Source organism: Danio aesculapii, chromosome 8 (genome assembly GCF_903798145.1).
Source record: "Danio aesculapii chromosome 8, fDanAes4.1, whole genome shotgun sequence".
NCBI lineage: Eukaryota > Metazoa > Chordata > Actinopteri > Cypriniformes > Danionidae > Danio > Danio aesculapii.
The window spans coordinates 26,903,378-26,918,932 of NC_079442.1; the positions used below are offsets into that span (position 1 = coordinate 26,903,378).

The 15,555-nt window shown below is 34.6% G+C and overlaps 1 protein-coding gene across 4 annotated transcripts in view; it reads left to right on the forward strand.

The window, feature by feature from the left end:
- The window catches only part of kazna (kazrin, periplakin interacting protein a), an 84,915-nt gene that overhangs the window by 41,675 nt on the left and 27,685 nt on the right, over positions 1 to 15,555 (forward strand). For all 4 annotated transcript variants that reach the window (XM_056463511.1, XM_056463510.1, XM_056463512.1 and 1 more), the window contains 3 exons: positions 5,349 to 5,540; positions 14,928 to 15,064; positions 15,162 to 15,332. In XM_056463511.1, coding sequence (XP_056319486.1) covers positions 5,349 to 5,540; positions 14,928 to 15,064; positions 15,162 to 15,332 — 500 coding nt within the window. The remainder of the gene's footprint in view (positions 1 to 5,348; positions 5,541 to 14,927; positions 15,065 to 15,161; positions 15,333 to 15,555) is intronic.

Sequence of the window (15,555 nt, forward strand, 5' to 3'; positions counted from 1 at the left end):
TTGAGTCCTCTGTAGGGTTTGAGTCAGTTGTATATCACGTGAAAAACAGAAGTCAATCATATGCATTTAGAACTAGACAAAAATTTGATCCGCTCATCTCTCAAGTCCTTGGTTTGAGTCGTTTGTTTATCCTGTGAAAAACAGAACCCAATCATATGCATTTAGAGCCAGAAAAAGATTTGATTCGAGAAGTCATCCCTTTATATGATGTCACGTGATGAACGAATGACTCAAACTCGAAGACTCAAAACGTGAACTAATCATGGGTGTTTCCGGCTTAGGCTGTACGCATTGGTTAAGCTTAAATGGGACTGTCAGTGTCAGGTGAACGAATGACTCACGAAGAGGTGAGTAGAGCTAATCATAGATAAAACAGCAGGTTAACAATGAAGGATAATTTTCTCTTTGAAAAGTGGCATTGTATTGTAGTGGCATTCTAGTTATTACTTGTTTGTAGTGTGATCTACGTTTGGGCTAGTTGTAGATGTGTTTGGAAACATCTCGTAACATTTTAATGTTATTTTGGCAAATTGAATTAAATGACTCGAAAAAAGATTCGTTCATTGATGAACGGGCCTCAAAGTTCCGAGTCAGTAAAATTATCCGAACTTCCCATCACTATCAAATACTCCCACATGACAATAGAATGAAAACATAATAAATGTAAATGCCTTCACCGTTTTCACAAAACCTTCTCTTTTTTTGTAGTTTAAATTGAAACGATAATGGTATAGTTCTAAAGAGGACTTATTATGCCTGATTATGTAAATAGTGTCCATAGAATGTGTATGTGAACTTTCAGCTCAAAATACCCCACGAATGATGTTTTATAACTCTTTGAAACTGCCTCTTTTAGGCTTTGATCCTAATTGGTGCCATTTTTGTGACTGTCGCTTTGAATTCAAACGAGATCGTGCTCCCATCCCTCTTTTCAAAACAGGAGCTACAAATGCCTGTGTGTCAGCATAGTGGCAGAATCAAAAACAAGACTATCGTCCTATGCTAATGAAGGAGATATCATCACTAATGGGCAGGGCTTTGCTTGTCTAATGACATGTACAAATGGAGCATGTCCATTAAAGTGTTTCTCCAGACTGTTTTTATGAAGTGTGATTATAAAAAATATAAAATTATTACAATTTTACCATTAGAAGCTGGTTATATTCACACACGGTTGCCACACAACTGTTTAAACCCATTATTAAAGTGCTTTTTTGCAATATATGTCCCTTTTAAACACTCCCAAAACACTTTAGTCATGTAAATGAAGTCTTTAAAAAGACGTTTCTGTGTTTAGTTGAACAGTTTGACATGTAAACATCTCTTTGGTGTAGGTTGTATATTATTTTCTAACATGATAAAGTTGAAGCTTTTTAGGCCAGTCTTCACTCATTTGATTTATGAGATGCCACAGTCATGCTGATGTGTTTTAAAGAAAATTAAACACCTTTTACTACCTCTCACTTGACATTTTACTTCAAAACCACTGCAAAACATAATCTAATTGTTGCACAGATGTTGTTTTTGGACCACTGTGCATTCAAGCTGAGTGCATGTGATTGTGCCTCGCTTCCGACTCACTTGTTTAAATTGGACCCGATATCCTGTTTTTAATAGCCCTAAAAATAGCAGGGCACGTACGAAGTATAGGGTCCAGGTAAAATACACACCATACAATTACATAACAAAGAACAATAAAAATGTCCTGTCTGGACAAGAAACTCCAGGGCAAGAGGTGGCTGTAACCCTTCACCGAACCCAGCTAATCTAGAGCTGCATCTGCATTCTAGAGCCTCATTTTTGGATTAGTTGATGCTCGAGCCTTACAGCTCTAATCCGCATAATTCAGCCTGTGGAGTCTGCAGTGCTGTCGCGTAGATCTGCGGTCTGAAAGTAAACTAAAGCAAATTCTGGAGCTGCATTGGATGCCAGTGTCAAGGCTTCAGCCTGTTCTGACAAAGAGAAACACCAGGTGTTCAGGATTCCTCACCTGTTCCAAATCGCACGCTCCCGAGCCAACTGTGATGGGAATATTTAGCAGAATACTGTGTTTTTTAGGCTCATTTGATGCCCTGGCTGTGTTTTATAGAGGATAGAGGGTGATTCACACAATAAATGTGATTAAACTCCTCGGAATAGGCAACAATTCAAACAAACACGTAAATGTGTCATACAAATGGACGTGAGCCAGACAGACACGGGTCAAAGCTCATTTTGAATGCTACACACACTTCATATTACAACATACCTCCCAGCTACCGTTTCATACTATCTGGTTTTATTCCCACACTACTGTGTCTGCATGCATATTTATATTCTCCATGTGGAAATCTATACAAGTGCTTTTAAAGTGCAATGAAAGCAGCTATTGTTGTTGTGCATTTGATTTAATTTTTGCATGTCTTGTGTGTATTTTGTTAAAGTATGATTCGGTTTTGTGCATTGTGCATGGTTACTGTGGTTTTGTTACGTTTTACTTGAAGTGGCAGCTCACCCTTTTACCTACACTGAGTTTCTGTAGCTTCCCTGCGCAGAAATGACAGGAATGCTCTCATGTTTGTGTCTCCGCACCTGTTGAGATACTTGTTTCAGGACGCGTGTAGGAGGAAGATTTACATATTGTGTACAGAGTTGTTGTGTTGATGCGCTACTTTGATGGATTTAGGGATAGTTCTGGTGCTAAATGTTGATTGCATTGGAGTAATTCCAGCCATTTGTATTATATAATTTCATGTTTAATTTTAATATAGCTTCTGATTTAGGGCTGTGCAATACGATGATATAAATTGGATGAACAAAAAAAGTCTATTGTTACATATTGTGCTCTCTTTTATTTTGTGGTGTTGCAAAATATATTGTTTATGGTAATACTTTTTCCTCATTTGCATAAGCTCAATCTGATACACAACCACAGGGATGCAGGAAGACATGTGATTAACACCATAGCGAGAAAGTTGCAAGCTATTTTGCATTTTAATTACCAATATTTTATGTTGGGCCAGAAAATAATATTTCTTGATTAATGTTTTATATTTCATTCATATTTATTTTATATTTATACATTCTTAATCAAACATTTGTCCAGAAGTTCTAAATACAGTTGAAGTCATAATTATTAGCCCCCCTTTGATTTTTTTTTTTCTTTTTTAAATATTTCCTAAATGATGTTTAACAGAGCAAGGAAATTTTCACAGTATGTCTGATAATATTTGTTCTTCTGGAAAGAGTCTTATTTGTTTTATTTCGGCTAGAATAAAAGCAGTTTTGAATTTTTTTAAAACCATTTTAAGGTCAAAATTATTAGCCCCTTTAAGCTTTAAGTCCTTTAAGCTTTAAGCCTTTTTTCGATAGTCTACAGAACAAACCATCGTTATACAATAACTTGCCTAATTACCCTAACCTGCCTAGTTAACCTAATTAACCTAGTTAAGCCTTTAAATGTCACTTTAAGCTGTATAGAAGTGTCTTGAAAATAGCTTGTAAAATATTATTTACTGTCATCAAGACAAAGATAAATAAATCAGTTATTAGAAATGAGTTATTAAAACTATTATGTTTAGAAATGTGTTGAAGAAATCTTCTCTCCGTTAAACAGAAATTGGGGAAAAAAATAAACAGGGGGGTTAATAATTCTGACTTAAACTGTAGAGTTAGAAAACCATCACTATGAATGAGTACATTTTTGAATATATACAGTGCTCAGCATAATTGAGTACACCCCATTTTGAAAACTAATATTTTTATCCATTTCTCAGTGAATATAGGCAATGTATTTTGGTGCAGATTCATTAAACAGATAAATTTATTAAAATAATATTTTAACTACCAAACAGATTTAGAAATTGAAGGATAATACAATTAAATTCAAGCAAAATATTGTAAGAAAAAAACAAGGTACAAAATTTCAAATAAATTGTACTTTTTTATGCTTCTATTGATTTTTCCTCTTTATTTTTTTTATTTTGTATTTAATATTTTTCTATAACATATAAATTTGGATAGACTATTTTTTGGACCGTTATCATAAATTATTTTGTTAGATAAGCTCCAGATTTGGCCTCAGTGCTGAGTAATCTAATGTATATGCACAAATATAATATTGTATAGCTTAAAAATATGAATTTAAAAGATAGCATTGTGAGGGGTGCTCTTACAGTATATATGCTAATAATATATTAACTTATCTTTGCGCTCAGCCAAAACACGTTACCTGAGAGCAAGTAATAAATTCAAAAGACCGAAGTTGGGGAATATGTCGTTAGATATACAGTAGACAGCAAAATGAATTAAATATCACATTTAACAAATAAAGTAAGATTAGATCTAGTGTTAGGTCCTTGATGAACATCTGATGTGCGCAGCTCTCACCTGGGGTTTTGTGCTCAAAGGCTGACTGCCTGAGGCTCAGGCGTCTACATATGCTGCAGATTGACGGAGTGTGGACGGAGATCTTTTGAGAAACGGCAGGTGAAACGTCAGTGTGGACGTGGATCGTTTTCATTCTAAAATGCCGTTTTAAAACTAAAACGTATTAGTGTAAGCGGGCCCTAAAGCGGGCACTTTTTATAGTGCTTCATATGATGCAGATTATGTCAAAGCATCAGCTTTGGTTTGGAGTTAATATGTGTAATTATGCATCAGTTACTGTTCTGTTGCTACTGTAGTAACTAAATGATGTGGGACAGAAACATTATAAAATAAATTGTAACTGTTATTATTTTCATTTTCCTATTTAATTTTTTTATTTTGTTTTATTTTCCTTTGATCTTTATTTTTCTTTCTTTCTTTCTTTCTTTCTTTCTTTCTTTCTTTCTTTCTTTCTTTCTTTCTTTCTTTCTTTCTTTCTTTCTTTCTTTCAGGCTATTTCAGTTAAGACTTTTATTTCAGTTCTCAATCATGAATTTCTTTGCCAATTGTCCTTTTTGTTCAAAATGAGAAACTATTTTTATTGTTTTTATGGAATGTGAGAGACTGAAACCTTTATTTTTGCTTTGGGAAAGTAATGTTACTTCCTTTAATGAATTTTTTAGTGTAAGAATTTTTATTTTGAAAAATAAAATTAAAATTTTGGTTAAATGAGCAGAGAAAATAAGGTAGAAATGTTGTAGAAATAAGGAAGATGTGGTGGTATGTGGTATAAATAAATACTTTCTTTTTTTATGTGTAGTTACATTCAATATTCTTTCCAGTGTTTTAATGTATTTCACATAACAATGACTGTAAATCATTTGAAAGGACAAAGCATTGAGCTGTGACCGTGTTAGTAGGACACATCACATAAATAAGGGACACATCACAGTGCTACGTGACTCTTTGCTAAATGGCTCTCTGTGTCCTTTTCACTGTAGTGCTGCTGCATGAGGAGGTGCTGCGTCTACAGGAGGAGGTGTCTGTGTTGAAGCAGGTCAGGGAGATGTTGAATCGGGAGCTAGAGGAGACAGGAGGAGGCTGCTCGGTGGAGCTGCTGTCCGTCTCTCAGCTCCGAGTGCAGCTCACACAGAAGGAGCAGGAGCTGGACAGAGCCAAGGAGGCACTGCAAGGTGAGAGAAACAACACTATCAGCTTAACCTTTCACCTGCAGCTCCCAGCAAACAGTGATAGACCTGTTCTTTTCAACTAAACTGTATTGTCGCAAACCCTAAACGTGTGCTCTTTAAAGATTGTGACAAAACACAATCATTTGTGGGATTCAGTTATTGATTTCACAGATTTACAGTGATTCGTAATGATTCATACAATTATTTTTGGTCTATTTTTAAAATGTCATTTGCATTCATTTATTTTTGGAAATGTATAATTTTATTATTACATTTGATCAAATAATATATTATATAATATTAAAGTATATTATATTACATTACATTTATATTATATTTTATTAAGGGCAAACATTATTCATCTTTAATTGCATATATATATATATATATATATATATATATATATATATATATATATATATATATATATATATATATATATATATATATATATATATATATATATATATATATATATATATATGCATATATATATAATATATATATGCATATAAGCCCTGAGAGAATATATAAATCTTCTCTCAGGGCTAAAAATTCTGACTTCAACTGTGTGTGTGTGCGTGCGTGCGTGCGTGTATATAAAACACATTTCCAGATATTGAAATTTTATATAATTTTTATTTACATTTTATTTGTATCTACATGTATTTGTGTTTACATCTAAACATAAATAAACAATTTATCAAATATATGCATGCATGTGTGTATTTATATACACGTAATAAATATGCATTTTATTTTATTTTACTTTATTTTATTTTATTTTGAAAGGTCATATGTGCATTTCAAAGGTCATATGTTCACACACACACAAAAAGTATCATTTATGGTAAAAAAAAACTGCTGTGGTTGGCAAAGTTTTACCATTAAAAATAGTATAAATTTCTAAATTTATAGTAATGCTTTTGATTACTTTATACAGTGTTAGTTCACCAATGTTTTATTTGAATTACTACAATAAATTAGTAGTACTAACATATACACATTGTATCATTTTTACAAAAACACAACCAAAAGCAGGTGGTGCTGGTGATGATATTACATTGTAATATCAACCACAACAACAACAACAAAAAACTAAAAAAGTTTAAAGTATCATGCAAGAAATTCTGAGAAATTCCATTCAGTTAATCACCATATATTAAGGAAACTTATACTGTTAACCAAGTAACAGATTTTCACTGTGGCATTTTTAAAGTTTTACCAATTAAACTCGCATACATTTTTTACACTGTATTGTTTGTAGCAAACATGAAATATAAAACTCGGAATGTAAAACTAACCACATGGTTTCCACTACATTCATTCTTCCATGGCAGGGCGCAATGCCAAAATTCATCCCACCACGGCTACATTATAGCTTCTCATTAAAAATATTTTATTTTTTTAATAGCGGGTGAAAATCGCACCAAAACGTATTAAAGGGTAAGTGAATTATATCAGCGCGAACTTTTCTGTAACCGTAGTAGTGCTGTGCGTCATTTGTTTAACCCTTTAAGGTTACGTGCTGACAGAAGCCAGGATTATACTTGATGCCTCCGCTTGTTCGCTTGACTGACAGGTGCGTGATGCGTGAGACCCAGCAAACATGACGTAAAGCCATTTTACTTTACTTCAGGATGCATTACTGCCGCTCTGTAGGTCTATTGGACACATTCATAAATATTCCTAGCAACTCTAATAAATGCTGGAGACATACTCGTTACATAAACGCACTAAATCGCACTTCAGTAGTGTTTATTTGAGAGCGCTCAAGAAGATCTGCACGCTCTTGAAGTGGCTTATATTTGAAGGGGCGTGCAAGAAGTTTTGTGCACGAGCAGAGGAAATTGGTGCGCAAGCAAAGAGATTCGCATGCTGTAGGCTATTACATAAATGCAATCTCAACTTGTAATACTGCGCTCACGACATTTGTCATTGAAATAACGGCAAAGGTAGTTGGTAGATCTGTGTAAAAAAACGCCTAATGGTCAGTGGAAAAAAGGTCAGTGGAAAAAATGCTAGAGGAAACACTGAATCATAATTGACCAGCTTGTCTGATCAACATGAAGACCCAACATCACATTTCAATGAAAAGTCTATTAACCACCAGTTATTAGTCACTTTATTTTTACTTACTGAATATTTTCTTAATTTTTTATTTGCAGTAAGTATAACTCCGAGCTAATATATAATTTAAAGAGGGTGTAAAATGGCTGACAGGCAAAGGTGAAATTGCAGTGTTACTTGCACTGTGGAAAGGATGTTTGAAAGGAGACTTTTAAATCTGCGGAGAACTGAAATTCCTCAATAATGTTTTGTCATCTCTCTTCTCCATTTTTGTGCTGCAGCTCAATTTCTGCACCGTAGCTGTAAAATGCAGAAGTAATCAGAACAGCAATGACCACAAAACTGCCACAATATTCTCTGTGTTAAGGTATCGGGGGATTCTGCTCTCCTTCGTCTGACTTTGTGTTGAAATCTAGTTTCTCCTGTGATCCTCAAAGCCTGGTGTAAGACTGAATCAGGAATAGATGTTCTTGTGTGATCGCATGCTAGATCAGGGAGAGTTAAATGGCAACTTTGAGTGTTAAACAGTTTTGCATTGTGGGTGTTTTCTCCTGTGCTCATCTGAGAAGTAAATGGACTGCAGTGATGATTGTGTGTTTGTCTGTGCTTGTATGTGTGTGCGCATTATATGGTTAATTAATTTGTTATTTTGACCTTCGTTTTTAATGCTGTTCTGTACACACTCAAGCTGTTTTATGTTTATTCTAAAAAACGATTCTATTTTCATGCTAATACTTATTTTTTGTTCTAATATCTTCTCTGTTAAGTACTAATACTGTACATATTCCTTAGCTACTAATGTTCAGTAGACTAGTACTTATAAGACACTATTTCTTATTAATTAGAGACCTGTACTTATTCATTAGGCACTCAAACCTATTAAAAATATGTTAATAGTACTTATTCATGCGATAGTATTGATTGGACACTAATATTTTTATACCTTTTTTCTTACAAGTCATTAAGTTGTATTCATGATATGACTAGTCAGAATAGCCACAGGAAAGTTCAATAAAATAGATCTTACTATAAAAGAGAAAAAGTAGCAAAAAATAAAATACAAAATAGTGAATAAATATTACTGTGTTATAAATATAAAGTTTTGCCTAATATAGAAGTGTTAGTATTAAATAATTACTTACTACACTGTAAAAATGCAGGGTTTCACACAGTTCATTCATGTTGTCCCAACACAAATCGATTACGTTAGCTTAACACATTTAAGTGAATTGAACATAAATCACTGAAGTTGTCCCCAAAATCTCCTCATTTGGGTTGTTTCAGCTCATTTTAAATAAGTAGTTTGAATGAGCAGTAAAATAGTAGTATTTAAGTATTATTTTAAAGTGTAGAATACCTGGGTACCATTTGAATAACTACTAATACTGTAAATATAAAAGATCTAGTCAAAGTACTAGTCACAACTGCTTGCATATTCATAACTGAATAGTTGAAATCTCAATAGAAGATCACCACAGAATAAATGGTAAAAATTTGTTACGCGTTACAGTAGAAGAGTTAGTCGCAACTGAAGACTGTGCACTGTAAAAAGTGATTAGTTACTTAAAGTAATCCTTTTGTAACTTGTAACTGTTATTATTGTGTGTATTTTATGTATTGTGCATACACTCAAAAATAATTAAGTTCAAATTACTTATTTAAAATGAGCTGAGATGACACAATTCTTGAGTTTTTTTTGGGACAAATTAATTGTTTTATGTTTAATCAACTTCAAATTGTAAAAACCATTAAGTTAGTTTAATTGATTTGCATTGGAATGACAATTTCACACTGTAGTTCATTTACTTAATATTTTTTAAGACAACAGATTTAGGGTGTTTTCACACCTGTCTTATTTAGTTCGGTTGAATCTCACTAGAGTTAATTTCCCCTCTTGGTGCGGTTCGTTTGGGCAGGTGCGAATGTAGCAATCGCACTCGAGTGCGCACCAAAAGCGGACCAAAAAAGCATACCGAGACCTCCTTGAAGAGATGATCTTAGTACGCTTTCAAATCAATCCTGGTGCGGTTAGTTTGTGGTGAGAACATGATCCGAACTAGAACAGACCCAACCGCGAAAAGTACTGCACCTTTTTGGACTAATCTAGCTGCCGTAGTCCGATGTGTTGTGCATTATGGGATGTGGAGGAAAAATATTTGTTGACAGCGCTTTACCAACAATATTAAACAGAGAGAGAGGGAGGGAAAAACAGTACTGATAAATCATTGGTAATATTTCTGAAAGATGACCATGTCGCAGTTTAGCTAAATTAATTCACATCTCCTCCTGAAGTTATTTGCGATGCACCTTCGCCGTTTACAATGCATTAAAACATTGTTTTCTAGCCACAGCCGCGTTTCATACTCGAAATATAAAGTTTGTGTAAATTTAGGTATACAAACTATATAGTACACTATGACCCGGGATACAATCAGCCAGCGCAGTCATCCCATCCATAGTAAAAAGCGACATTTTGTGTCTGCCGGTTTGTTTACTTGCGGGTGTTCCATTGGCAATTTCCCCCACGTGAATTCTGACCAATCTAAAAGCAGTTTAGGAAATACGTTCAATAACATCTGGCCAATGAGTGATGTGGATTTCGTCACATGACTGCATTTTGGTTCTTTTTAACTGGTTTAGACCAAAACAATCAGTGTGGTGTGAAAAGAATCCCAAAAAAACAGCAGAAAAATGCAAACCAAACGAACCGAACCACAGATGTGAAAGAACCCTTACTCAGATTTTTAAAGTAAAATCAACTATTCACTTTTTACAGTGTACAAGTACCTCATGATTGGCACTGGTATTTATTTTAAAAGTACAAGAATCTAATGAATGAGTACTAGTATCTTATTAATAAGTTCTAGTGTCTAATGAATAATTACTAATGTCTATTTAGTAAATAATGGTGTCTAATGAATGAGTATCTAATTAATAAGAACTAGTTTCTAAGCACTAAGAACTAAAGTAGCTTTTCAATTTGTACCTAAAGAATGAATATCAAGGAATAAGTACTTGTACTGTACTTAATAGAAAAGAGAACATTATGTAAACAAAAAAGTAGGCTCACACTTTATTTTGATGGTCTGTTTGTTACATTGCATCTGTATGCCCACTAATTCTCATTAGATTATAAGTAGACTGATAGGTTGGGGTTAGGATTATTGTAAATTGACATGTACTTGCAAAGTTTCTAATAGTCAGTTAAATGTCTGTTGAAGGAGCAGTATCAACAGATATTAAGCAGACAGTATATTAGACGTACTCACACTATGCTGTCCGAACCATGCCCAGGCCCATTTCCCGGATTGTTTGAGAAGTCTGAGTTCTCTGAATCGGGCTCAGGCACGGTTCACTTGGCCGGCCTTGGCCTGGTTGGAAGAGGGGTGCCAAAGCTTGGTTCCCTTGGGCTCAGGAAACTGAGCCCGAAACTGAAAGCGAGAAGTAACTTTTAAGGGACTGTGTGATATGGAGTTATTAATTATTCTTACTGTTCAATGAAAGCAAACTGTCGTAGTTTATTAAAGACTCAAAACCCTCACTGCACGGCAGCTGCACCTTCAGCAAACCTCCTAATGATTGTTTATGAGCGTCAAAAGTGGCGGATCTGTTCGGCGAAATATTTGTGTGTAACTGCATATCAAATGACTAAAACAATATAACTAAAGAAATCTCCACTGTGCTGAACGAAAACGCTTACTGAACAGCGCATCATCTATGATGGAAGCGTGCCCAGGCCCCAATGTAATGTGAGTGCGGGCCGTCGGGGGAGACGGGAGGGGGGACAAGTGTGCTTTGACCCGGTTCAAGGCAACTGTACATTGTGTGAATACGCCCTAATGCTCAAATGGAGCGTCACAATAAAGTGTTAGCAAAAGCAGATTCTTGTGATCTGTAGATTACATTTTTATGGCTTATCATAGTGACAACCGCATAAACAAAAAATTCTGAGCAATGTGTATAGAATCGAACTGAACAACAAGACCTTGACTCATTTGTGTTGCTAGTTCTTGTTGAAAAAAACGGCAAACAAGAATAAGACCAAAATTAACCAAAATAAACCCAAAAACTGTGCTAAAAAATTAATACAAATTTAATAACATCAAGCCTAAACAACAAAGATGCTTAAAATAAATAGACATGGCAACACTTCAAGAGTGCCGTCAACTGTAGCTTGCTTAAATCTGTATGAGGGCTGCAATATTAAGCTGCTCAAAAATACACATGTGAAATATCTGTGGCAAAATCCTGTTAATATCACAGTCTGCTTAATGAAATCATTGAGTCATTCTGAAACAACCATTGCACAATCCACATCTCCAAGAGACTGAAATCTCAAGTAACCCATAATATGATTTGTGTGTGAGCTAATGGAAGAGGAACATACAGGATTCAATTCAACCTACAGCTTGTGAGAAAATCTTAACAGCTTTTTTTTGGAGGCTCTACTGATCTGAATGTTCACTGCTATTCACAATCTCTGTCCACCTCCTACCAGGTGTTCCTGTATATGTGTGTGTGTGTGCGCACATGAGTGTGTAAAAGGTTTTTTGTGTGGCGTTTGGCTCCTGTATAATGAGTCTTTAAGTGGTGGGTGAATGGACTCAATGTCCTTGGAAAAGATGAGCTGCAATTTGCAAGTCAGAGCAGAAGCTACAAACAACCTAAAACAGTCAATTACTGCCTCTGTTATCGCACAGTATTAACCACAGCCAGCTGGAGAGAAAGAGACACCCGAAAAAAAGGAAAGGGAGAAGAGAGAGAGACTGGAGTGTGGAAATGGACATCTCGGACATCAACAGAATAATAGCCATGTGGAAATGGCAACGTTTACATGCAAATTGTGTTTAAATGGATTGAGGTCGCAATTTAAAGAGCATAAGAAAAATCATTTTAAATGCAGATAATGTTTAAGATGTGATTTTACTGCATAAAATTTCACTGATGGATGACATTTAGCTTCTCTGTTATAATGGGGAGATGAGGAAATCTTATTTTTTTAGTTATTCATTTGGGATATTGCATTCTCTCAGCCTTGCTGCAAGCTCCTTTTGAATCGGATTTTAATTCACACTGTTTAAATCAGAGCAGAAAGTTGATAATTATAAAAGTCTTGACACGCTTTTGAGTAGTCAGTGGAAAACTAGAAAGACCAACAGTATATATTTAAAAAAAAAGGTTTTAACATACACAAAAAAGCATATTTTAAAGCCATTTCATAGTTAGAAGAGCAAATGATCTTTGTTTTGTTTTGTCTTTCTTTTTTTTTTGATTGTTTTCTTTAATTATTGGTGTTCGCTAGGGCTCTGCTGAGGATTGCTGTTTCTTATGCTCAGGGTTAGGATTTGTTTTAAACCCATAACTCTGTATTAAACTTTGGAGTTGGGGTTTTGATGTCTATAATCATGCAACATGATGAAACTGACCACTGTTGAAAGGTTTGGGGTTAGTCAGAGTTTTTAATGTTCCTCAAAGAAGAATCTTATACAAAAAATGACTGCAAACAGCGAAATTATGAAACTTAATCATTCTAAAAATTAAGTATTAAAATAATTATAACAGGCCTCATGGTGGCGCAGTGGGTTGCACGATCACCTCACAGCAAGAAGGTCGCTGGTTCGAGCCTCGGCTGGGTCAGTTGGCGTTTCTGTGTGGAGTTTGCATGTTTTCTCCGTGTTCACGTGGGTTTCCTCCGGGTGCTCCGGTTTCCCCCACAGTCCAAAGACATGCGGTACAGGTGAATTGGGTAAGCTAAATTGTCCATAGTGTATGGGTGTGAATAGGAGTGTATGGATGTTTCCCAGTGATGGGTTGCAGCTGTAAGGGCATCCGCTGTGTAAAACATATGCTGGATAAGTTTGCGGTTCATTCCGCTGTGGCGACACCTGATTAATAAAGGGACTAAGCCGAAAAGAAAAAGGAATGAATGAATGAATGAATGAATAATTATAACATATTTTAAAAATTGTAATAATAATAATAATAATAATTATTATTATTATTATTATTATTTCTATTAAAATATATGGTGAATTTTGGTGCTCAAAGAAACAGCTGTGGTGCCTGGAAACCTGTTTTTTTTGTGAAAACCATAATGTGCTTTTTTTCTTTGAACAGATTAAAAAAGTATTTTTGTTTTTGAAGGATTTTTATACAGGGGTCAGCTTAATATATCTTTCATTTTATTGTACTTAAAAATGTGTCCTATTTAATTTTATACAGTTTTATTTTTTTACAAAAAATAATGACTATTGTTCATTTTTGCCATGACATGCAGAAGACACTATAATGATTTATATTCCAGAAAATCCTGTCAGTCAAATTTACAGCAGGAATTGTTTAATGACATTTTAAACAACTCAGTTTAAGCATCACAGTGCAGCTTCAAAATATTAAGTAATTGCCTTTTTAAACCTTTATAATGTGCCACTATTCTTTAAAACATTACTATAAGAAGACTTTTAAAATAAGTTAAACATAACAATAATGTCAAATGATTATTAACTAACAATATTCAAAAATTACTATGATCCTATATAGTCTTTTATAGAAATGAAGTCAAAATTATTAGCCCTCCTGTGAAACCTTTATTCTTTATTGTTTTTCAAATATTTATCAAATGATGTTTAACAGACCCAGACAATTTTCACAGTATTTCCTATTATTATTATTATTTTCTTCTGGAGAAAGTCTTATTTCTTTTAATTTGGCTGAAATAAAAGCAATCTTTAAAAACTAATTTAACCTCAATATTATTAGCCCCTTTAAGATATTTATTCTTAATTGTTTACTTCAGGACAAACCACTGTTATCCAATAACTTGCCTAATTATCCTAATTGGCCTAGTTAGCCTAATTAACATAGTTAATCATTTAAATCACACTTTAAGCTGAACAGCCTTGCAAAATAAGTAGCAAAATATGCATCGTCATCATGGCAAAGACAAAAGAGATCAGTTATTAGAAATGATTAAAACCATTATGTTTAAAAATGTGTTGAAAAAATCTTCTCTCTTCGTTGAACAGCACTTGGGCAAACATTTTTAAAAGAAATACATTTTGATTTCCACTGTATATTTTAATAAATAAAACCACTTTAGAGTCTTATCAGGCTTTCTTTCTAGAAACCCAACATATGGAGATAAATAGTTTTGCATTTGAGAGATATAATAAAGTTCCAATACCTCATAAGGACATTTAACATAAAAGGTTGTCTTGAGGTTCTCCATTAGGGGTCCTTCTGAGGAAATCAAAAGTCTTTGTTATTATTATGTATGTATGTATGTATGTATATCTGGATCTCTGTCTCTCTGTTTTCCAGCAATGAAGGCAGACAGGAAGCGTTTGAGGTTGGAGAGGACTGATCTGGTCAATCAGATGCAGCAGCTTTACACCACACTAGAGAGCCGCGAGGAGCAGCTCCGAGATTTCATACGCAACTACGAGCAACACCGAAAAGTAGATTCCATTTCTCATGCATTAATACATTTACAAAGTCTAAATCTGGATATATTCCCACTTTTAAACTTGTGAACGTGTTGCTTTCGTGTCGCAGGAGAGTGAAGATGCAGTGAGAGTCTTGGCGAGAGAGAAGGATCTGTTAGAGCGTGAGAAGTGGGACCTTCGACGACAAACCAAAGAGGCCACAGAACACGCGGGTGCTCTCCGCTCAGCACTGGACCTGAAAGAGAACCGGATCAAGGAGCTGGAGGCTGAACTGACTATGGTAAGATGCACATAATGTAGGGAAACGGGCTAGAGGTCTTTTCAAACCAAGTACAAAAATAACAATATTAACAGTAAATATGAAAACAGTGCTAAATAAATTTGCATCCACACTAGCGAACCAAAACGATCAGTTTATTTTAAACCTGTGCACTGCAGTTTTAAAGTACATTCAAATATATGTTATATGATAGAGCTGTGAACCTACACTGGTCTCACGGATC